Below are 26,171 nucleotides of genomic sequence, written 5' to 3'. Positions count from 1 at the left end.
GTGCTGCTGCCTTTTGATTGAGTCATCTTTACTCTTTCAGGCAGACAAATGGTGTTAAGCACAAGAGAATGTAGTCCAGGCAGATGAACCATGCAGGTACTTGGACATCACAGCTGAGTGTGTGAAAACATTTATCATCCTCCTCCTGTTCCACCCTCCTGACAGCCATGGTAATTATCACAGACACACAAGCACAACATACACAACTGTAACTCCTGTCCAGCTGGCACTTTTGCACCACCCCACGTGTGTGAATGAACATCATACCAAGCTGATAAGCCAACAGTAAAAGGTCAAAAGTATCACTGCATCATGGGCGAGAAACAAGAAATACACAGAAAGACAGAGGTTAGGTGAAAGGGGAGATACGTAGGAGTACAAAAAAGAATTGAGGTTAAAAAAAAAACTTCAGGAAAGAAAAGCAAAGGAAAAGGGGTTAAAAAACAGCATAAAAAGAATGTGACAGGAATGTGAACAGCAAAAAGTATGAATCAGCAAGACGAGAAGACAAAACACAAAGAACAGGAGAGAATGAAAGGAAGGAAGTAAAAAAAAAGCCAAACTGACAGGAATGAATTGGGACTGAGGAGCAAGTTGACAAGCTCTGGCATATATTTTACTGCAGTGCTGCAAAAAGTGAAGAGTAAACAATGCTGCCTCAACTGAAAGATATCATCGGTGTCCATCACTAAAAAGCATTTTGTTTGTTGGCAATTATGTCACAAACAAAAAGTAGCCTTTTTTAGAGCCTGCAAACAAGACTAAACAATCAGATTTTGTCAATTATAATTGAAGAATAGTTTTCATTTGGGGCAAAAAGCCTACTGACTGTGATTTATACTCTTGGTGCAAGTGCCATTCTCTCCTGAAAGCAGGGTATTAACTGCTTATTTGCCAAGTTAACATGTTGGAATTTCTTCCTACATAAAGACTAGGAAGATGGAGACATCCAGTAGTATTAAGCCAGCTTTTGTATGATGTGAAACCAGATACAACCATGACTGCTTGTGCACAAACAGACAGAAGCAGAGTATACTGTTGTTGCTTTCTGGTTTAGAGGTACACTGTCAGACTCTGTTCCCTCTAATGATCTGACTGGCTAAGAGGGCTCCAGCTGAGCAGTCAGTGAAAAATATGGCAGACTTGCGTTCAGAGGAATCCCTGCAGTATGACATTCTTTCACTGGGCTGAGCTTCAGAGAGAAGAGATGATGATGAACTCAGTGTTTCCTTGACTTTTGTAATAAACACAGTTATCAAGCAAAGTAAACAGGAGCTGAATCTCAGCCAAAAACTAATTATATTCGGGGGTGTTCTGTCTGTTCATGTGCATACATGCACACAAACAGTTTTAAGTGCACCAAATCTTGTACTGTTAAGTAATCATTAGAAAAAAATTAGTGTTTTGCTTAAAAAGAAATTTTCCTACTGTGTCTCACAGCTAAATATCTTAAGAATGATAATTTTAGGTTAACTCAAAACTCAGTATTTTATAAGTACGTCAGCATTGAATGAGTTTGAAAATTTTGCAATAACTTCTCAATGACTGTGTTTGGTCATAAAAAATTTAAAGTATTTAATCTAAATTTGTATATTCTTACTTGGCACACCTCAGACATCCGTAATATTTAGCCCAATATGCAAGTCATGCAAAAAGACTAACCTTTGTATTTCTGCGAAGGCTCTTGAGAATATTCCGTTTTTTAGGATCCTCACTCTCCTCGATGGAATTGTCCTTCTGAGGTCCTCCTTCATCCTGGCTAGCTTTTGACGGACCTCCCATCTCATCATCGCTGCCAATCGAGAAGCTTGTCCTAAAACTACTGAACTTCCCGAGCCGTTTAGATCTGTCCCTGTAAAGCTTTGGCTTTACTCCAATGGCAGACAATTTTCTCCTGCGCTCCAGAGAGCTGCTGTCGGCCTCGCTGTCTGACCCATTTCCACCAGCACTTCCATTGGCATGTCCTTTGTTAGCATTGCGGATGGTGATGATCTTGCCTTGTGTGCTGTCATGGGGGACAGAGTAAATATTCTCCTCCTCTGTTGGTCGAGGTTTGCTCACAGCATCCATGGGCTCTGCGTAGTCTGAAGGGTCATAGCCACCATCGCTGCCTGGAGCCCATGTGACAGCTTGTGGCAAGTAACGTCGGTTGGTGCCTCCCTGTGGGTCCACATAGGGACTGAGGTTAACCTTACGGACTGGCTTGGGCTTCACTTGTGGAGGAATTTTGTTGTTTAGCTTGCTCTCAAAAGTGGTGAGCTCAGAAATGACAGAGAAGGTATCGCTTGAATCCAGATCTGGCAGCTTGAATCCTGCCAGGTGGGAGCTGAGACTACCATCCTCCCTAAGTGTAGGGTATGGGGGTGATGGATCAATATCATCCTCTGAGTCCAAATGAATGTTGACTGGACTGGGAGAGCCACGGCGAGGGCTGATGCTCTCATTGGTACATGCCTCAGCCACATTATCATACATGTGGGTTGCCTCAACAATAGTGCGCTTCTCTATCACCTCCATGAAAAAGTGTTGGAAAAGATCTATCTTGTGAAGCCCCCCTACTACTCCACCATGTCCACATATTACTGTGTTAAACCTGGCATCTATTTCTTGGGCCAGCTCCTCTCCTTGACTGACCTGCTCCTTAGCTGATTCAGAGTCTGACAGCTCCATCTGACTCTCTCCTACTGCTAGTAACTGGACTGGGATGATATCTTGGACCTCACAGAGGAATGCACACAATGTCTCCATAGAGGCTTTGCGGCGAGCAGAGTAAACTGCTATGTAGCCGTGGACCAGCCCTGTTTTCCGGAGGGAGAAAGAGGAATGGAAGGAGAGCACCGACAGCTCCATGTTCTGCCTCTGACCTCCTATATTCAGATCCAGAAGAACCGATGTGCCACTGTTTAGATTGGAGGCAGGACGACAGTGCTGGGGCAAAAGGAAGGGAGCAAGGAGTTGGTCTAGATCATATGTGTCTCCACACATTAAGCACATGACTATCCTTAGATCTGCCTCAAGCACTGGCTGGGACTGAGAGTCTCTGAAGGCAGAAGATGATGGAGGTAATGGAGGGGAGCTGCTACCAACGTTTCTCCTTGTTTCTAAAAGACTCCTTAACATGAAGTTAATCTGCTTCTCACTGACATTGCGGCCATAACCCATGCCTGGAGAGGCAGGGTCTAGATAGGCACACTGCAGCTTTGTAGCCTCCTGCTGCCCTTGTTGTATAAGAGTTTGAGCCGTCTCCCCTCCAATGTCCCCTATAGACCCCACCCCACGCTTAGTGACCAGAAGGAGGAACAGTGGGAGTTGAGCTAAGCTGTTTTCCCTTTCCCTTCTGCTAATAGTTGACTCTCTAAGCTTCTCTAAACTCTCAACAACATAGGAGAGGGATTCCTTTGAATTGTACAAACATAGGCAGCCATGGGGTGTAAAGGTTGGTGTGTGGAAGGAATTGACTGGCAGACGTACATTTCCCTCTATGGGGCGAAGGGTTAACTCATACATCTTGCCATCTAACACGTACCGGTCATCACTGGAGCACAGGGCTCTTATCTCATTTGCCATCTCTCTGGCGAGCCCATCTTTCCCTAAGATTACAAGATTTATCCGCTCAGCTCTGCCCCCATCTACTCTTGCAGTGTCTGATGATGGGTAGCGGGTGGGGTACCTGGAGGCCAGTATCTGCTCTATCTTACTGTCCACACAGTGAGGGCTGTTGGGACAAGTGTCCTTTGTTGGATGATAGACAAAGTGGATATGTTTGAGAACTAGAGCATCCCTTTCTGCCTGCAGTTTCTGCAGAGCTTTAAATCTTTGCTCCTCACCCAGCACCTCCTGAATGGCTCCCATTTTCTCTTTACTCGGTTTTGCATCCACTTCTAGCTCATAAAAGAGCTCAGAGTACTCAAGAAGCAGTTCTTGAAAGTCTTCTTTGGCCCTGTCAATGATTTCCTTCTGATGTTTATTGTAGATGTCTAAATATTCAGCTTCATCCAGCCATTGGTAGAACTCTTCATTCATAATGAAACTTCGAGCCTCCTCCCACGGTTTCCCTGGTGTGATGAAAGGAGAAACGCTTAGCTTTTCCTTGAACTCCCATCTCATCTCAGCCTTTTTGCGCTCATTCCTTAGTTGCTCCAGGTGGGTCTCATAGATAGTTTCAGAAGCTGGGGTCTCCAAGAGGTCTTGAGGGATTCGGTCATCCTCGATATTATCGATGTGTGATGTGGTCTCCCAAGGGGTGTCATCTAGTACTACAAACCACTGGGAGAAATCTCTCTTCGTCTCCAGAAATTTCTGAACCCCAGACCAGGTTAAATGGTCTATCTCATCCAACTCTGGTAAGAGTACAGAGAAGGCCTGAGGAAGAGTACTAAGATAGGCTTTCCTGCGTTTCTCTATGTGCTCTTGTTTCAGTCTATGCACATGCTGCTGGAAGAGCTTCTTGGCTTTAGCTGTCCCCTCAAGAAAAACATATTCCCTGTACTCATGGGCCGACTGCATGCGATGGCTGACAGCAGGCCAAGTCTCATTGTGGTTTTTCACAATTCGATTGACCAGCCACTCATAGCGGTCTTTGGCTGAGGCAATCTGTTGACTCTGTTGTTTCAGTGCCTCAAAGTAAGGGATGATCTTGGGCTTTCCCCTGCTCTTGTCTATTAGTTGGACCAGTGTAAGAAAAGCTAGGTCAACATTGACATTAGAGCGCGCTGATGTTTCTACAACCTGTAGGTTCTTCTTGGCTAGAGCAAAAGTGTGAGAGTCTTTAATATAGCGCTCAACTCCTTCGTCGCATTTGGTGAGAACCAGCACCACAGGCTTTTTCGTTTTGGCTAGCTGGTTATATATGTTGCTAACAAACTTCATCTGATCCTCAAAGCTACGGTTCATACCCCTGCTAACATCCACACACAGTAAGAAGCCATCCACCATAAGCTTGCCTTCAGGCATCTGCTTTTGCTCAAAATCCTGCTCCAGCCCCAGCTGATCAGTGCAGAAGTACATCAGCTTTTCAGCTGAGGCCAGCTTGGTGGAAGCTGCCCTCTTGATGTAAGGCTGGAGTGCTGTGCTGCGGTGTGGCTGGAATGTCTGATCATCAATAAACTCTGTCTGCTCCACCACATTGATCCGGCATTCTGAACCCTCCTCCATGGTTCTCCCAGCCTCTCCCCAAAACAGGAAGTGGTCATTGTTCACCACGCGGCCTCCAAAGTCACTGGTACTTAGAACAGAGGTGTGGTCTAGGTAGAAGTCATCTGCACTTGGTCGAACAAAGCGGTTGCAGAGGCAGGACTTGCCCACACCGCACTGGCCTTTCTCCTTCTCTGTGCCGGACAGCCCAACCGAGACCAGGTTGTAGGTGGGTGTCCGGGCATCTTGTTTTTTGGCCATCATCATCGCTGGCAGAGGCTCATCCTGCCATGCTGGCTGCTAGCTCTAGGGAGAGGAGGAAGCTGCCAAGGAAGCAGGGTTTCCATGCAAAAGGAGCTCACTAGGCTGGGGTCTGGCCCTATAATGATACGGAGAAAGAGAGAAAGAATGGAGAGAATTAGTTAACAGAAAGACAGAAAAAAATATATATTTCAAGGACAGGCGTTATTATTGGAGAGCTATTATGTCTCTCAACTAAATTCCTACTGTGTGCCTATGCTCTGTTGATAATGTTTAATCTGCGATCCTATTTCTCCACTAAATGTTTCCTGAAAAGATTGAGGTCAGTGGCAAAGCTGCTGGATTGTTGTGCATTACTTAACCTATTTGTAGCCCAGTTAAAGGATTTTTTTTTTTCTAAGTTTGACTCATTTTATTTTAATTCTGCCAGGACTGAATTGTTAACAGCGCTGCCTTCCACATTTCATTCTCATATTCATAGTGTCTCCCTGTGTGTTTTGGCTTATTATCTGACATCTAACAGTATGGTTGGTGGTCTCACTGCCAGCAAAATTAAAATAAAGTCATGTGTGGTTTTACTATTGCAGCAAACAGACATGAATGCACACAACGACACCATCCCACACTTGTGGAAACAGGCACACTAAGCTCCCTGCAACCCAAATGAAAGACACAAACACACAAGAAGATGAAAGCAGATAAGTGTTCCAAAGCTAAAGTTACTAATTGGCCAACTAGGGAAAGCCATCTGCATTTTAAAAGGCTGTATTGCCTGTTGGCTGACTTGTCTCCATCAAAAACATGTTTTCCTATGTTTCTTGCCCAACAGATCAGAGTTCTCTAATGTGCCATCACCAACGTCTTCATATATTTAACTTGACAAGAAAAATCCGTGCAGTGCAGGCAAGAGAAAGGAACATACACCTAGGAGCATATAGAGGGGCTTAGTTCAGAGGCTGATCTCAATGTCACTCTATTCTATCCTATTAGTAGATCAGATGTTAAAATAAATTGGCAAGACAGAGAGGAAGAGGAATGGGGAATGCTCTTAATGGAATGGTCCTTTCTGACAGCACAATTTGTAAGAAATAAAAAAAAATCAACTTGAGCTTGGAGCACAAAACCACCACTCCATGTCACAACTGAGGCATTAATGTAGTAAAAAAGACATTAAAACCACCATTAATCATAAAAACATCCTCTGACAGAGAGCACAAGAGTAGACAAAGCCTCTTTTGCTGTGGAACTGAGTTTGTCAAACAACAGAGAACAGTGGATTTGGAAAGAATAACTTCAAAGTCCAACACAGCAGCACCAGAGGGGGAAACAATGAAAAAGAAATGGTAGAAGGAGTAAGAAGCTTACAACAGTGGAACTTGCAGGAGATGAAAATGCAACTTTAGACCTGCTTTGCATCGACTGCTGCACATTTTGAGTTTTATATGAAAAGCTGCTAATCAAACTACAAAGCCAACGGTTCAAGCAAATTACTGAACCAATTTCCAATCAGGCTATGAATTACCATTACTGAAGCAAGACGCCACCCCACCCCTTTTCTGTGCTTCTGCAGGTGTAAAAACAATGCCAGCAGAAAAAGGAATCGAAATCAAAAAGAATATTTTGTGTTTTGATATTTGTAGTGGAAACATTCATGAAAAATTAATCAAGGCACCCAGAGATAGACCACATCCCTGTAATAAGACGCGGTGTGTCTCGGATGCAGCACAACTTGATGTTCGACAGATTCAAATAAGATTATATGAGCTGGGAAATATTATTATTTAACGATCTATCTTTCCAGGATCTCCTATATGGTTAGTGCGGACATGAGGTTATTTATCTGCAAGTGTGTGCACATGCACATTGGTTTTCAGGCAATATTTAGATATCTGTACACATTTCCTTGCCTATACCTAAATCGGTTTTAAGTCTGAACACTGAACACATCCAGTTAAAAAATGATCTACTACAGCCTTGGCTTATTGAGAAGAAATGCAGTGGCTTAAAAGGACACCTGTGTCATGACCAAATCATGTTAACATTACAAAGCAGACGACCTCAAATGCATTCTCCCACAAAAAACATGATCTTCTGCCCCAAGGATGTGGTCTACTGCCTTCTAAGAATATGCATTCAGCCTACTAATCATCTATACAGTATCTAAATGATCACTTTCTTTGCTACCTACTCACAAGCAAGTAGACGAGAAAATGGTCAATTCACTGTCGTTGAATGCAGTGATATTACAAATTTATTAGGCAGCTGTCATTTACTCTATTCTAAATAGTAGACATTGTCTTTTTGAGTCAACCAGCAAAGATTCCAGGTAGGTTTGTTAACTCTAATTGCAAAAGATGCTATGAGCTGTATCTATGTGGAGTAAACTGCAGTGACATGTTTAAAATAAGTCTTCTGAGGTGACAGATGATATTTTTCTTACCAAATAAGTAAGATAACCACATAACCACAGCTGGAGCTTGTCTGAAATAGATACAAGCAAACACTCCAAAGGCTGGCTGGGCTCTGGAGAATCACATATGCACTGCTGACATGTGCTTTTCTGACTTCATCAATATCATTTTGTTCCTGTGTGTGCACAGGTTCAAGTTCCTATAAATGTAGAGACAGTCAGCTAACTTTTTAAAGCACAGTTCAAATTGTACGTGTGACAAAAGAAAAGAAAGGAGACAACGCAGATTTCTTATTTTCTCTGGTCTGTCCAAGCAGCCTGTCAATGCAAGATACAGAGCATGGCCACTAGAAGTCAAAGGGAGGCATTTCATACACAGTAGATTTAGTCATTCTCACATAGACAATGTCAACATGGTCTGGGCTGAACTAGTCTCTGTGCAGCAGTCTTGTTGCAGAGTAGTCAGGCAAGCAATCTATTGGTTCACCCTGAGGCCTGGTGTCTGGTGCGCATGTGCAGCCTCATACCAGTGTCTTTAGGCCCTGGGCTGTTTAGGGTTGAAGCAGAGATATGCTGGAGCTTTGCATCTTGCTCTAAGTCTGAGATATGACAGTAAGAACTACAGGATGGGGAAAGGAGAAGGAAATGATGCAGGAAGGAGTGGAAGACACCAGTGGAAGTAACAGAGGGTGGGAAGTTGGGGCACATAAAATGAAAGGGTGTATAGAGAAGAATGGGAACGGAGGAAGGGGAGACAGAGGTCAGCTGACTGGGTCATGCAAGCTGCACATTGGAATTCCCTGAGCAACGAGGGACAGGGCGTGGAGAGGCCTTGATAAGTGAAGGGTCTGGGGTCTGGCCGTTTACATCACTTAGCCCTATGTCTAATCACAAAAAGAATTTACAACCACTGCCAACCTAAAAACCTCCATCCCACTGTAAATTTAACTCCCTCTTTTCTCTCACAAGCCTTTATTAAACTGTTAAAATACAGCCTAGTCTTGACTGTAAAAGTCCTTTCTAGGTCACTGCCTGTCTCAAGGACAAGACAGACCAAGGAAGATGGGATGCATCTGTGCAGTGTTTGAGTGCAGCCTGGAGCTAATGCTTGGGCAGCAGGGCGTGAAGTTCATCATTACACGTGTTACAAAGGGCAGCAGGAGAGGGGCTGTTTTCACTGCCCATGAGGAGAGAACATGTTGCCTTCGTGGGGTAGCTGCATTCCTTTCATTACAGAGTTACAAGACTTAGCAAGGGAGCGCTTCCCAGAAGTTTGGAAACATTGTCAGTCAGATCTGGCTTGATATGACAGCATTACAGTAGCCTAAATGCTATGATAAAAGCATATAAAAACATCTAAGCCAAGAAAAGCTGTTAAGTGGAACACTTCTACATAAAAGTTTGGTTTTGTAGAGTATCTGAATATCGTGTGTAGACAATAAATATATTATTGTATAATAAAAGTAAGAATGTATATTTCTGATATGAGGGTAAATTTTAAAAATGGTCTTTAATGCTCTTCTCAACTTTGTGGCAAAACTATCAAATATATCTTACTGACAAACCCACAGTTCTTCTGAAAAAATTAATACAAAAACTGGTTCCACCAACAAAACCCTAGGTTGCACAGTGTTATACAGTTATGACTGGGAGTTGACAGAAAGGTCATGAAATAGTCATGAAGCAGGGCGATGCCAGTGATGATGACAAAGAGGCAGGAGGGAAAAATCTCCCTGTCCCTTATTCCCTAAGGTGTAGGAGTGCCTGTTTGCTTTGTTTTTGGTCTTAAAAACGTTGACCCTCTTTTGTCAGTCCTTCTGCTTGATGTAAGTCCCCCCCCCCCCCCCTTTTAACATTTTATGGACGTTTACCATAATCATATAGGATTCCCATCTACATCTGTCAAGATTTCGTTTTCATCCTCTCTGTCTCTTATATTTGCAACACCCCCCTTTTCTTTTCCTTCCCCTCTCTGGAGACTTGTATTCCATTAGTAAGACACTAGGATCCTGGCCAAAGCATTGAGGCTATAGGTGGGTGGGGACAGTCTTCACACTGATACCACCTCCTGCGCAGGCTATGCTCTCTCACTACACAGGCAGATAAATAGAATAAAAGAAAGGGGAAAACAATATGGCATGAATGCTGGAAAAGAGATCTAACAAAGCATATACATGTGCGTTACACATTTAGTTTAATAAACATGTGTTTGTGTGTAGGTCCTGCCACAAGCGGCATCATCTTTTTCTTGCATGAAGCGGTCTGTGGTGCAGTGTGTTCACTGCATCTACTAAAACAGAACTCATTTGTCTTTTCCACAAATGTGTTGCATCCATCCATCTATCACTCACACAGGAAATACAAATTTCCTCACTCTTTCCTTCTACTGTGTGCATGCATCAACAGAACAAAATAAAAACTCTACAATCATCCAGCTGCTAATGTATTTCACAGGCAAACAAAATACACCAACCAAACCATACTAGCAGATCCAACTGTAATAAATTAATTACCATAAAGTTCAATACAGCACAATTAAAATAACTTTTTCTCATGTAATTCTTTGTCTAGGTAACACACACAAAAACTATCTAGTCACACTTGCAGTAATCCAAAAGCCATCACATATCCAGGAGAGTTGGTAGGTTGTGACTGGGATTATAGAAAGTCTGTGGATTAGCAGTGGCTATTTGCATCTTTCCATTTGCAGATTCACCAGTGGGGCTGTTTGTGCATTAGCATGATCCAATGACATGGTGATATAACAACATGAAACGAAAAGCAAAAAGCAAATTCCCTACGGCTGTGCCATCATGCTGCACATTTGCATATTGACAAATGTGTACAGGAACACAGAGCACACAAACAGACTATTTTAAATTCCACATATTCTACTATTGCACAATGTTACAACTTAAGCCGTCAATGATTGCTTCTGCAGCATGCAGCAAAAGTTATGTTCAGTATTAAAGCTTTTAATTAGCCACTGCCATCTAGCAAGCTCTCAGCTACATATTCAGGTCTCTTTTGCATGAGACTGCAGCTTAAAAGGCATGCTACTGATGGGCCCCCTGATGAGATCCGTAGACAGAGTGAAGAAGAATGCTGTATAGCATTGAGGGGAAGAGAAACAAGAGGGACAAAGACAATAAGCAAAAACTCAGATACTGACACTGCAAGGTATCAGGAACAGTGCACACAAGACTATTCACAGTCTTATCAGTAATTCAAGACTATAACAGAAAAAATGAAAGAGCCATGACTGTGGAAAGAACAAGGTTTTAGTAAGAAAGCGAGAGGATCTTGGAAGAATAGGCAGCCTATTTGGAGAGCAGAGGGAATAAGTGAGAAGGGCAAAGATGTAGAGTGTCATTGTGGTTTAACCTCTTCAGCCGCACAAGAAGGCCCTACTGATAGCACGGCTAAATATAATGTGCTGGAAACATGGACAGTGACAGATATGAATTTGGACTACTACTACATAAATCCGGCTCTTGCAGACACAAACTATGGAGGACCAAAACTAAAAAATAAATAGAGAAATAAAAAAATGGCTTAACAAACAAATTGATATGGCAAATTAAAAAAGGTAAAAGTGAATAAAATTTCTCATTTGTTTCACAAAACTGGTACTTGACAATGAGAGTTGTATTGATTAATCAGATCAAATAAACACCAAGTAGTTAAATTTTTTTTTCCTGTATATTTGTCCTTACAAGTGAGGAAAACTGTTTCTCCGGCAGCAGTGGCTGAGGTGAACTGGGGAGAAACAGAGGGGGAGGGGTGCTTCTGGGAAGATTCTCCAAAGGTTAGTTGTGACCATAGACTGTACACAAAAGATAGACGGAGCCTCCGTGATGTCACCGTAGGTTTCTGAAGAGCAAAAGTGAAGCTTGTTGGGCGTTCCCACCGTTGCCATCTTGGTAACGTCACGCATGTCGTTAGTCCCAGAAAATCCAAAAATGGGCAAAGAGGTCAAGCTGAGAGGGGCACTGTGAAGGTGGGCGTAGATGATTGATAACCATCAAACTCAGATCTGCCTGTAGCTAAGAGCTAACCCTAAGCAACGGTAGCTAACCAGCTAACGGAGGAAGGCGGGATGAAGCTAAGGCACGCTGTTAGCCGGCTAAAAACCGTGGTTGTACTACACTCTCCCTTCCTTCTGCGGATATTGGATACCTGTCAATCAAAAGGACACGCCCCAAATTATTCCGAATTACAAGATTAAATAACATCCAAACCCATGAGTTAGAAAAAAATTCACCCCCCTCAGAGTTGTCATGAAGGTAAACGTGATCTAATAATCCTAAAATGGATTTATGTACCAGGCTTTAAACATGTTTATTTCTGCTGTGAAGCTGGTCTTTTTAACATAGGAGTCTATGGGGATTTGCTGTGTTTTGGAGCCAGCCTCTAGCGGATGAGGGGTTAACTGCAATTTATTTGCAATTCCGCATAGGTTTCACATTTTACAGGGTAGGTTGCCGCTTGGTTGTGACCTTCAGCGGATGTTTGTGGAACGTTTACAAATGTTTTCATCTCAACAATCCAGACAACGTTCTCTGAGCATCACAGCCAACTTTACCAGAAAACTTCATCCAGTTCCTTTGTTGGTTGTACGTGTACAGTAGGGCTGGATGATATTGAAAATAAAAAAAACATATAGACAAACAATGGCACACACACCAACCTGGTGGAAATTGGTCGTTAGGTAGTTCAGAAACTGGTAGGACTTGGCAACCATGTAAACAAATACCACTCAACAAGAACAAAACAAACTGTAGGCAAAAATCAACTAACCCCTCAGCCAAGAATCACTATGGGGTATTTTTTCCTGACAATTTCCTCTGCCTCTCTTTGCTGCAACATCTTTTACAATAGACGTGTTCTCTGTTGTAGTTCAAGAGGGGCAGGTACTTGGTGACGGAGTGTGTCTGGGTCTGTATTTGTGATTGTTTGGGAGAAAGTAATGACCGTAGTATTAAGCTACATGATAGGCTATAATGAAAGCAGAAGTTTCTCTATTGAAAGACCTTGCGTTGAAAGTCCGTCCCACTCACTTACATAACGAGGCAAAAATGCATAGAGAAATCTTAAAAAGGAGACTGAGAAATGTTAAATAGAAACACAATAATTAAATAATAAATACACTAGAATAAATAAATAGAGAAAGAAAATACAAAATTGGAAATAATGACAATGTAAATATGACTTAATGAAAAAAGTGTCAAATAGAAAAAATAAAAATGCCAGATGAAAATAAAATCAAGCATTTTGGGAACAGGAAAATGTAAAAGGTAAATAATAATACAGGGAGAAAAGAACATTTAAAGCATTAAACTGAAAAATTACCTGGAAAAGTAAATAAAAAGGAGTATTTATATTAACCATTAATTAACCATTGAAAATGACAATAATATATTGTCACATTGTATAGGTTTCTGAACGGAAAAACTATTTTTAAATATTTTCGTATAATTTATTGCCAAATTAATTTGTTTATTCCTGTATTTATTTTTTTTATTTTGGCAGTTTCGGTCCTCCATAACAAACACACATACGGAGATGCACAAACACTCACAGGGTGGTACTTTCTTCGGATAAGGTCAATCCTCTCAGAGCTGACAGCCAACCAAGTGAAAAGTGAGAGGTCACAGTGTTAGCAAACTGTGACACCAGCTCTCTGACTTTGACAATACCAAGTATTTACTTCTGTTATTTATGACGAAATAACAATAACTGCAAGAAGTTTCCCTGTTTCTATTTATTTATTTATTTAATTTTATTTATTTTTTGCCTTTCCCGATAAATGTGTGACAAACTGTCTCATTTGGAAAGCATGTGATCTAAGGTTGCCACACTGTGTTTGGTCAACTTTCCTCAACAATATTTAAATATGTGATAAATTTTATAGATTAAACAATTAGCTGCAAACAATACAATTAAAAAACAGCATTTAAAAGAATATAACCACTGGCTGCAGCTTAGAGGTTACAGATCACAACAAAATGGGATTTTCATGGCCTAACAAAGAAAGTTGTGCACATCCAAGACGCGTTGTGTTACATGGAAACATTTGTTCCAGAATTTTCCTGATCAACGAGCTATGCAGCATAAACAACAACAACTGTTGCTTTGCATGCATGGTTAAAGACAGACCAGCCTGTGTTTTCCTCTGGCACAAAAGCTCATCTGTGGACCTGCTTCTTAATTCTCTCTGCCAGACATGAACTGGCTCACTCCTCATTTCTATCTATGCCACTGGCCTTTGTGTAATTCAACCCCTATTTTCCTTTCCCTCTCCCCGTGTCTTTGCTTGGTTCTGCTGTGCTCCATCTCTCTCCTCCTCCTCCTGCTGCATTAGTCCCTAACCTTATGGCCTGGCCCCTGTCAGACTAGCAGACTGTCTACTGGTGATATTAGCATACATCTGATCCCTGCTCCCTTGTTTGAAGCTTGTCCGTATCAGCACAACTGTATACACACATTCAGACATCCAATACAGCTGTACTGTTCTCCCACCCAAACTCAATGCAACAGCACAAACAAACAGCTACAACACAGATGGAGAACATGCAAATATGTCAAATGTACTTAACGGGAGCAGGTATGGACAAGTGGCAAGCTTTCAAACTGGAGACAAACTCATGCATACATAGCAGTTTTGACTGGGGGGCGACTGGGGGGTAGTTTTAACATCCATCATGGGTATGTACCATATGATATGTTCATGACTTGTTGCATTGGAATAAAGTCAGAACTACTCCCAGCACATCCCCTGTTCAGAAGTAAAATTAGACTGCATAGTAGATATTTCAATATGAAAAAAAAACCTTCTGAGAGAGAAGTAAAGCCCAACAGTTGCTGAAAATAACTCTGTTTCCTGACTAACTTCACAGCCAACTCTGCACTCTTACCTCTGGGAGGAAAGTCTGACAGAAACAAATAAATACAATTCAACACTTCATAGACTTTCAATCACTCGACTGAGTGGCTTGCATGTATTCAAAATCACAAATACATACCTGGGCAGTGAAAGCAATCACATAAAATAACACAATTATATGTGAACAGCAGATCAACTGCTGGCATTACACTCAACATAGTTATCATTATTAACATAATTCCTGTTCAGTGCTCATCCTTAACATTAATTAATAGATGTGCCAGGTGAAATTTCAAGATGGTGAGCAAAACATAGAAAGCTGTGCACACTCATGAGAGATGCTGCCACCAGTAGAGTTGAATTGTTATCCTTTATCTACTATCGTGTGAAGATTGTGGCATCCAGATTAAACTCATGTCAGTCTTGATTGGAAGAGTCACTTGATTGCAGCCACAGTTTCCATTGTTATGTCTAGCTATGGAATCGTGCATTGCAATGGCCATGCAAGCATCTGTCCTTTGTGTTGTCAGTTTCCTGCTAGAGGAAAGAGAGGGGAGCATGAATGGAGTAAAACGGCTGTTGTGGGAAGATTACACTTTTAAAAACTAGTTACTAAATTATACACAACCACATTTCATTTAAATGTGATGTTACTATGAAGTTAGGGCAATTCTCTATTTGACATTTCAATTACACCCCAAATAAATACAAGTATAATTAAACACAATTAGCTTTTATGCCATGGATAAAGCATGTTTTATATTATCTACAAAGCCACTAATTAACTGCTGAGTTAGCTGAAACTTATCCTGGATACATTATAGAAAATACATCAATATTAAAGCAATACAAGAATTCAGATCAGCACTAAGAGCATAAAGATAATGCTGTAAAACTCTGAGCATAATTATGTGCTATGATCCGTACAGGGAGATCTTACATCAACCAGAAATCATCCAAACTGCCACTAGGTGACAGATGGCATTCCAACACACAAAATAGCTACCTAAGACATGCCCCTTACTCTCTGCTTAAATGGTAGAAAGTTTAAACAAAATGCTTTCCCACTCCTGTCCACCAGTTCATGCACTGCTGTGCATCGAGACCAATTAAAACTGAAAGTGACAGAAATGCAGACAAAGACAGGCTGATAGCAAAGAGAAGGATCATATTTTCTTTTCTCTAGTTGCCTCAGAAACAAAGTGTTTTTTGAGAAATGGATGCAGATGCCAACAGCAGTGGTACATCACTGCAAGACCGTGAATGCCACACTGTATGCGGTCTGTTCTAGTCATGTTCTCCTGCATAGGATCTAACTGCTAAGGAGCTAGCTTGGTAGCAGCATCCTTATTGCATCATCACAACCAGCCAGTAACAAAATAAACGAGTCAATAGGTGTCACCTTCAGTCACATCTCCAGTCAATCCTCTAAGTCCATCCCCGCTCCGTGAAAGGCTAATAAAGCGGTCACCAGCAATAAAGCTACACCTGGCCACTGCACTGCAAGCTGCTTTAGTTGTAATTAAAGGCACAACACTGACTCGAACAATAGCTGGGGACAGAACATACTAATACTGGCTTTGTATGTGTAATTATTTTTCTATTGAACTGGACCATTTTTGTAGCTACAAACTGGCTGACTGAACTATTGATGAGGTATTGAACAGTTCAAGGTAAAAAAAAAGGAAAAAAAAGTAAATAATAAAAAAATAAAAACTACAAAGCTTGCATTGATGCAAGACCTAAATTACGTTTTTCATTTTGAGTGGTTCAAAGAAACAGATTTTACTAGCCACCTGTAAGTTTTCAAGACAAACTGTCAAGATCCTGGATGTCAAACTATAAAATTTGGGGAAACGAAATAAGGTAAAAAAAAAAAAAAAAAAAACACAAAAGAAAGAAATTTGCTCTAAGTGGATGCACTACAAGGGATAAGAGTATGTGAAATCATAAATGGGGCAATAAAATATTACAGGAAAGCAAGAAGAGTTTCCAAATGAATGAGGGAAGAAGAGTAAAGAGAGTTCATGCTGTGGGTGGTTGGAGGATGTTAACAAAAGGAGCTTCTGGTAAGTGCTTAGGACTTGTGGTTGGCTAATTGTACACAGACAGGGATACTCTATCATCGCTAGTCTTCTTTGCCATTGCTGTCTCCACAAACCTCAACACAAAAGACATAACCTCTTGCTGAAAAGCAGAGTGGATCGCTTTCTATACCTACACCTACCCAAAAGCCACCTCCAAACAATAAATTTTATGTCCCTGTTATTTTTTGCTTTAAATAGTTTATATTATATATATATATAATCAATATAACTATATATCTTTTTTTTTTTTTTGCTACATCTGACATTGAGTCATCTATCACTACTCCTCGCCATCTTAAGGCCCATTGGCATTACACTGTATGTCCTAGTATCAGGACAGCCTTGTGGAGGTGAGACAATTGTTTGCAACACTCACACACCTTAAATTGCTTGGCAAAGCAGCTAAAAGAAAGGCACACAGCAGACTAAGAGAAAGGATGACATGGGGGGAGAGGGGCTCCAAAATGAAGTGGAGGTCTGCTGCAAAAAAGGTGAATGAGTCACTAAAGAGACACCAACAAGCTAATGACACAATTGAAAACACCTGAACCTGCCACAGTGTCAATTAAAGATAATCACATTTTACTTGTTGCCATAGCAACCACACAGTCACAGAGGCAGAAGGCTGCAGAGTCTTTAGTTTTTCTCCTCCAAACATCCTTCCTCTGACTCTCTTCCTCTTTCACATTTTTTTTAATCCCAGGAGCTTCACTTTCTTCTTCTGCCCTATTGCTAGGTACTCTAAAGTGCAATTAACACACCAGCACAAGAGGACAAACAAATAAACCTTTTAATAATTTTAACTAAAATATGCTTACTTGGTCTCAACTGGGAGAGGAATCAGATTCAGTTGCATTAGTGAATTAATGCTGGTTTTGAAGACTAACAATAGTATAACTACGGTACCTTACACACATAAAAATTATAATAAATACAGTGCCTCTAGCTGTAATATAGTATGCATATGTAAATTTATCGCCTCATACAGATCTTCTGGCAGTGTTTGCATGCATACATGTGGGAGTGCCACCTCTGAGCTCCATCTGCAGTCTGAGTAAAAGAGGCTGTCAGGTTCTGGGGCAGCTAGTCCAGAGGTTACGAAGGTTGTGCTCGGTCATCCATTTTAAATCAGTCAACAGACAGATACTGGTGCGCCATTACAGCTCAAGACTTTGCTGTGCTGCACTGATCTGCCTGGAGGTGCATCAGTATCAAGGCTCAAGCACAAGCTCTGTGTGCTGAGGCTCGCTTCGTCGTGTCCACTGCCCTGGTGGTTCAGTCTGCATCCAAGTCAGATGAATCCAGTTTTCAGTATACACAGACGAATACTTTTCTTCCTGCAGCAGATTTGTGCAGATATAAAGAAAATAGTGACTTTAAATGCAGTCCTGTGTGACATTCTGTGACACCTGTGACAAGTAATTGCTTGGTAACATCACCAATGAATTTATGTTATTGCAACATGTGGTGACATTTGAGCATACAGAGTGGATCACAGTAAAAATAGAGATGACAGATTTTTTGGTTTTTTTTTTTTCTGTTTGGCCTACCTGCATTTACACTCCCAGCAATAAGTAACACAAACCAAATAATGACTGGTACACACGTGCAAATGTTGCCTTTACTCTGTTGTGCACTGACTTACTTATACCTGACTTCCACCAATTACCTTAACATAATTACTTGTAGTTCCCATTAAGCTGGGAGATCTAAAATAAACTCTAAATTTGTAGCAGAGCTACAATAATCATCAGCACAAAAAAAAGGGCTTCCTCAAACAGCGAAAAAAAAAAAAAAAAAAAAGGTAGGTGAAAAGGGATCACCTATCCAAAAGCAGTCTATGTGCTTGTTGAGTCCAATCTGATCACAAGATGCGAGATAGCTTCAGGACATTGGCCCATGGTGTATGATGATGTAACCCTCTAATTTGTGCAACTACATTTTCTTTACTTCGTTCTCTTGGTTGATGGTCAGGATTTAGATGCCACAAAAATCACATGTAAAAATTACACATTTTAGTATTCATGTGAACATTTTTAAAGAGAAAACAACAGCCTTAGAAAATGTTGTCATCTCATAGTTTCATAATCATGGATTCTGATAACTCTATGTTTTGGACATGTTTTCTGGTGAGACTGGGCTGGTTTATTTAGCTCATTCACCATAATGGGTTAAAGAAAGACATCACACTTTTAAACAAGAACAGGTGTTACTACAGTATTGCAGGATATCCAGTACATACATCTTTTTAACTTCTTTCTGGCTTTCATCATTGCTTTCTGCATGCGTATCCATAATACTGTGCATGTGCTGAGAGAGACTGCTAGAAGTCACCAGCAGTAATCTGAAATACATGTCTGGATCTGTCAAAACAGGCATAATAGCTAATTAAAGTCTGAATGGCCACAGACTAGAAGGAAAGCGTGAAGCCACAAACTGTTATGCATCATATATATAATGGCAGACTACAGACTTTACTAGAAATAATCAATCATGACCTCTGTTGGCATCTTCCTCCTCTTCATTTCTAAAAGTTGCATGTGCATTATATTAGTTATTCTTGTTTCAGACTAGTTTCTGTGCAGTGTGTGCTGTTCCCTTTCCAGGCCTTAAGGAAGAAAGAATCTCTGGGGGTGGAGAATTAAACTACTCTTTGTGCAGAAACAGGAAAAGAAGCAGGTTGGATTTTACAGCAGTTCTCCTGGCCATAATCCAAGTGTTAACCCCCTACCTCCCACTCTATCAACACACACACTCTGCAGTTTGTTCAATTCCTGTACTAAGCGATTATGCCAAAACTCCTTTTCACTATTCCCTCCTCTCTCCACCCATCCTGTCTTTGCCTTCTGATTGGCACTGTTGCTCTGCACTACCTCATATCCCAGGGTTCTCATATGAACCCACTGGCCAATCACGCTGGCCGATACACTTCCAAATTCTCTCTGGATTCCTGCTTTAGGATGAAAGAAAAAAAAAGGAATGTTTTGTATTGTTCTGAAATCCCCTCTCAGAAATATAAAAGGTTAACCTTCTGGCAACACTATGTGAAGAAAAGGACAAGCTATGAAGTCCCAACCATTCTGCAATAGTACTTGTAAGAATGGGTTTATCTTTCTTTAATCATCTATTTTCCCTATCATTCACAGGGTAGACAAGTTAAGTGGAAATAGTAAAAACTGTTGTCTCACAATATTTAAAGTTAGTCTTTAATGTTCAGCCAATCCTATACAACATATGCATTACAAATAAGTGATAACTATAAAAACATAAATTGGTGTGGACTTAGGGCTCTGTATCATTGCTGACAATTTAAACGCAAAAAAAAAAAAAAAATCTCCATAAAAACACTTAAAGGAAAGCTGTTCTGTAAGTTAAATTTCTGAGTGTAATTTTTCAACAACTAAACCTGAACTGAAAGTTTAAATTACCACAAAAAGTCTATCCAGACTTACAGAAACCAAAGAATACACTCCTGTCTCTAATATTTCCCAGTCACAGTGCTGTAGCCTGAGCTCGTGACAGTGATTTTAGTCCAGACATCATCTTCGATAACACTCATTTCATGAAGATGCACAAATGTGCACACCTGCTAAGGTGATGCATCTTTAAGCTCTTATAATCCTTGACATGCAAGTGCCTTCACCCCTCCCAGAGAAAAGATGGAGAAACACACACACAATCCACAATCCACCTGTCCGCCCCTCAAGATGCAAGCATAGTGATGAGAGCAGCCTGCGGTCATTAATGCGATTGTCGTGTGAAGCTAAAGAGGGAATTATTTTGCCACTATCCACTCAACTAACAGCAGGGGATTTACAGTTCTTTTATATTTCTTTATCTCTCCCTCTCTCCTATAGTCTCCAGCTTTCTTTGCTTCTTGTTTTTCTCTTTGGGGACTTGAGCTGAGAAAAGGGGGAGGAAGGAAAGAAAAAATAAGGTGTGAATAAGCTGACGTTTTATTATTATTTGGGAAAAATATGTGTGAGCTGTGTATGCAAAGCATCAATAGACAGAGAGACCAAGAGGCCCTCAGTGGGCTCATTCAGAAAATGCACTTACATAGCAGAGGGGCACAACCAAACATCCAAAAGTGATCAAATCTACTGGGAAGGAAGGGGAAAAGAGAGCAGGAAAGAGAGGAATAAATCAATTAACCCTGATAAGGCTTTGGGTCTATTGCACTCTGGAGACTTACAGCCAACGAAGAAAAAAGGGGAATGAGGAAGAAAAAGCTTCAGAAAGCTGAGTCATTTACTGAAAACATCTTTCACCATCGTCACTGAAAATGTTTTATTTAGATTAGTCTAAACAGCAGCACAAAATCTACTACAAACTCAAGATTTCTGTAACTACTATCATCCCTTACGTCCAATAACCTTCAGATTCCTTCACTGGCTTTGGCACTTTGGCCTCGGTCCCAAAATCCACTCTGAAGTTTAGGCTATCAAGCCAAGTGCTTCCCTCTGTAAATGACAGAAGTTATATCTAACTCTTGGCCCAATCTGGTTGTATGATAAACAAACAAAATTAAATAAAAAGAATTTTAAAAAACAAATGATCCTGTGAGGAAGTGCGCAGCCAATTTAAACACAGCTCGACCCTGTTCAGACTGGTAAATACAGCCTTGTTTAGGTAAATTTTACTGTTCCTTCTCTGCTGCTTATCAAACTATCACTTCATCTGCCCATTAACTGCTCTGTCAGCCCGACTGTTTGCTGGACTGCTCCACACAATGACATGTTTACCTCCAGTCAGATTCCCATTTAGATCCATGAAGAAGCAGACAGAGGCGAGATTGTGTCAAACAATAACGTACAGGCTTCCTGTAATTTTCTTATTATCACCTGCACAGCTAAATGTTTCTCACAACTGAGCTGGTTTAGTTTGTCTCCTCTGCACCTGAATATTGTCTCTAGAAATAAAAAAAAATAAAAACAACTGGTTTAAATGAAGATTACAAGTACCAGATACTGAAATGTGTAAAATACTTTGTGTGCAAATTATCCTGCTTCACGTCCCAAGTCCATCAGTGTGTCCGAATGAGCAAAAATGTCCACAGCATTCTGTGTCACATCACTTAAATGGCAGATGTGAATGTTTAGTAAAAACAAAAAAAAAAAAAACATTATAAGTCCATAATCCCCCATCTCAATCAAAGCAGGTACAAATCAGGGTGGTGATAAGTATTTGAAAAGTGGGGGAGTTGCTGTGCAGTGATAGTTTCTCAGTAAACTGACAGAGCAACAACTTACTGACCTCTCAGCCCAAGAACAATGAACCCAAACATTTATGCAAAGGAACACTATAGAGCCACAGCTCTTCTACATTAACAGAAACATGTCAGTGTAATGACCTGACAACACCTGCTATAAACACACAGGTTTTCCTCTTTTTTTCCCCATCTTAAACTAGACTGGCAGCTGTACATTTATGAGACAAATGATGCAAACCATGCTAGCGCTCCTGTCTAAAGCACAGAATTAGATCAATCTGAGCCTGATCAGCTGCTTACCATCAAATCAATAAGGTGCTCAAAAAAGGATTTTTTGGACTGACGACAAACCACTGGAAGGCTGATACCGATCACTAACCACATGGTACATTTGATTTACAACAGTTTTTTTTTCCATTTGTATTAGGCCTTTTGTCTGAACCAGGGGTCCTGAACCACCAGGCAATGTAAGTTGAGTTTATGTGAGAAAAATAAGATCTGTGTACATTATCAATGACGTACAAATACACCTGTTGAGAAGAAGCGTTATGTGCGTCTGTTTCTATATGCTAATTGGATATGTGCTACTTACTTTATAATGAACATCTTTGCCGCTTTGCCGTTAACGTCTGCAAACTTCTTGCGGGGCTGACATTATCAGGTGAGCATGAGGATTTCTTTTTTTTTTCTGTACCTGAATCAAATGACTGGCTCGTTACCAGGCCTCCGCAGAGCTGAATGACATGCAGATGACATCTGATTTAAGTGTGTTGGAGAAGGGTTGCATGTAAAAGTTGCAGGATGGTAGATCTCGAGGACCGAACTTGGGCACCCCTGCTTTAAGTACATTCTTGCAGTGGCGGCCCTGGCTCATTTTACGCTCTGGGCGAACACCCCCAGAGCACCCCCCACTTTTTTATGGCCTTTCGTGTCTAATGGTATGATCCAAATCAGTGACTGGCCACATGGTGTGTTCATCAAACTAAATTCCCCCTTGCTGAGCAACAGCCACTGAAAATTCAACTCTACCCAGCGAGTCGGCTCGTCTCATTCTCTTGAAAGACATCACTTTTTCATCGCCTACCAAAGGGACTGTAAGTTTTTATTTCTACCTGTATAATTCATTTGTTGGGTTGGTGGGTGTTAACTAAGAGCCCTGGGTATATATAACCAAAATTTTAATGAAATACAATTTATTTGGAAGCAGTTTGTGACTTTAATTGCATTGTGACCTGAGATCCTCCTCCCCCTTCTTTCAACATAGGCTGCTACAACTGCGAATTTCTCAGCAGCAGCAGCAAGATGATGTGCTGCCCCCCAGAGAGAAGGGAGTCCCCACCTCATAACTTGACATGGAAATGAGCAGAAATTAAACCTTTTCTTTTGCTCTCGTGCACTGGTGCGCTCTTACACAGATATATAGCCTGTTTTTAAAAAAGTTTGCCTCTCGTGCACAATGCGCCCCTTCATAGATTGTGCCCTGGTTGCTTGCCCACATCGCCATAGCATCAAAAACGCCCCTGCTCATGTGATCATTACTGCCCTGCAGCATCCTGGTTGTAGATGAGAAACCATACTTCACAACTTTGTGTTCTGGCCCAGACCATCAAGTAAAAAGTTTCCTTTGCTGAACTTCATCACAAGCTAGCAACTGGACATCAAGGCACTAGATGTTTTGGACATGCACCATGTCTGCTTCAGCAGAAAAACCCAAGAAGACATTAACAGCAAAAAAAAAGAAGGAAAGTAACAGAGCAAAAGAATGAGAGTTGAGATGAGAGTTAACATCAATACTAGTTTTTGCTGTCTGACGAGAGCTCAGAGAAGAAATGGGATGCAAGACAAATGTTGAATTAGCCTTTACTGGGGGGTGTTCAAGTCTGAAAACCATCTCAGTAGTGCTGCTCTGGATAAAACTAGAACATACTATTGCTGAAGATATGACAAACTGACACATTTCATAGTAAATGGCTTCCATGAGTTTTTTTAACAACTGACTTCTCTTTGAGGGAATAGCACTAATTCTGCACATAAATAAACCAGTAACAGACACTTATTACCCAAAGGGCATAATGTTAACATTCTGCATCCAATGACAACCTTGTATCCATGACTTCTGAATATATAAATGCAAAAACATAATCTGACTCATCTGCATACAGGACTGTAGAAAGAATAAATGATCTCTTCCCCAAGAACAAATGCATGTGATGCAACATGCAGAATGCTCGTCCTCCTCACATCTTTTAAAGACGATCCCAGTGGGACAGATATCACTGTATAGACCAGCTGGAAGAAAAAACTACCTCTACACTGAGTTATGGGTTTTCAAACACAATCTGTAAACCATACAGCCAGTCTACTGAAGAGATAATTTATGCCCACACCTCATCTTATCATGAAAGTGTCTGTAGGCAAATGATTCAGCTTCTGCTTTGACAGCATATTCTCTGAGCCCGCTACTCACACACTAAAATATCCACATGCTACCACGGGAGACACGGCTGTGAGCCAAAAAACACACAAACACACGCACGCACACGCACGCACACGCACGCACACACACACACATGAAATTACCAATGCAGGTGATGACAGCCCAAATACTTTATCTGATACAGAGGCTGTGCATGTGCAGTCAGTTTCTAAACGGCTTGAAAACATCACTCAAAATGCCAGTGTATTAACACATTGTTCTTACACACAAATTACAGGGTGTGAAAGCCTTACCACCTTCTTTACAAAAGAGCTGTTTCATTCAGGCCACATTAACAAAAAACACGCTCACTCTGTGCAGATGCACCAAAAAAATGCAGCGGCTGTGGTATAATAGGAGAACATGCAGCATGAAGATGGCACAAAGGCAGCTGGACCTGACTGGTGACAACGCTCTCATTCATCACCATGCCCCTGGAGACTCTACATCCCTTTACAGCAACAGCAGACAGCAGTCAGCCAAGTACACACACACACACGTTACAAAGACTGCAAATGCACAGCACACAACAGCCCGTTTCAGCATCGCGGTCAGCCGATGCATGTTCATGTGCCTGTATTTTCATATATTATTCATCTACATGCAAGCACATGAAAGTGTCTCTGGTGCAAGAGATATGAATGTGTGCACGGGTGCGTTCTCCTAATCAATCTGTTAAATAGACCGTTTGTTAAAAGGCAGCAGTGGAAACAGATATGCTAAGGAAGAAAGTGAAAGGATTCCAGGACAATGAGAAACAAGGAGGCGGCAATAAATAAATAAGGGGAAAAGAATTGCTTATCACACAGAGGACTAACACAAAGTAAGAGGAAAATAGGCAATGAAAGAATAAGTGAGGCTCAAGGGAACTAACCACTGTCACAATTTAATTTTATGGTTAAAATAAAAAAAAAAAAACTTGATTTGCCCAAACTGAATAGCAGAATTCAAAAAGACGAATACGTGAAAACACTCCAGATCTGCCTTTATATTCTAGTCCAGTATTCATGCACCCCATCAGTGCTAACAAACCAGGATTGTCAACATTCACAGTGGGCTTTATTGCATCTACAACACAATCCCCTTCCGCAAAACCAAATATACATGCTGGCAAAGGCACAAAGACTTACACACGTACTCTCATCCAAAAACAGCTGAGGAAGAGAGCACAAAAACATTCTTTTTCATACTGAACTAAAAAATAAGGAGAATTTTCAGGGCTTTCTCGTCATCCTCAATCTGTCTACGCCTGGATAAACACAGCCAAGTCATCGTGTAGGCAGCAGACAGTAGATGGGATGAGGTGGGTTTAAGGAGCAAGAGCAGATTTGTTTAAAACACTCCTGAGGAAGGGGTCGGGCTCATGTTTACAATGTATTTTTGTATGTATGAGGAGCTGACCTGATCACAAAGAGAGTTTTAGCCAAGAAACTCTTGGGACATTAAAAAAGCAAAGGCACAGGCACATAAGCAGCTACACAAACATATACATAAAAGGTCCAGAAACTGTGCCTCAGTCAGAATTCATGTATAAATTATATTCTCTCCACATGCTTCAATCTTCTGATGACAACCACCTGGCCCAAACATTAGCATGTTTATTGACATGGCCGAAATAAATTGGTTAAATTAAGTTTAGACAACCTTGTACTGAAGCAATGTTTTGTACTACCTTTGTACCTTTAGGCATTCAATGTCAGAATGAT

General features: G+C 41.0%; 1 protein-coding gene across 1 annotated transcript in view; it reads right to left on the bottom strand.

Annotated features, from left to right (window-relative positions):
- The window catches only part of arhgap35a (Rho GTPase activating protein 35a), a 70,060-nt gene that overhangs the window by 15,746 nt on the left and 28,143 nt on the right, over positions 1 to 26,171 (bottom strand). Inside the window, exon 2 of the mRNA XM_041994981.1 lies at positions 1,663 to 5,512. Within this exon, the coding sequence (XP_041850915.1) occupies positions 1,663 to 5,400 (3,738 nt within the window). The 5' untranslated portion in view covers positions 5,401 to 5,512. The remainder of the gene's footprint in view (positions 1 to 1,662; positions 5,513 to 26,171) is intronic.

This window comes from Melanotaenia boesemani, chromosome 9 (genome assembly GCF_017639745.1).
Source record: "Melanotaenia boesemani isolate fMelBoe1 chromosome 9, fMelBoe1.pri, whole genome shotgun sequence".
Lineage (NCBI taxonomy): Eukaryota > Metazoa > Chordata > Actinopteri > Atheriniformes > Melanotaeniidae > Melanotaenia > Melanotaenia boesemani.
The sequence above is the reverse complement of the archived record's forward strand: the minus strand, read 5'-3'. Positions and strand labels throughout refer to the sequence as shown.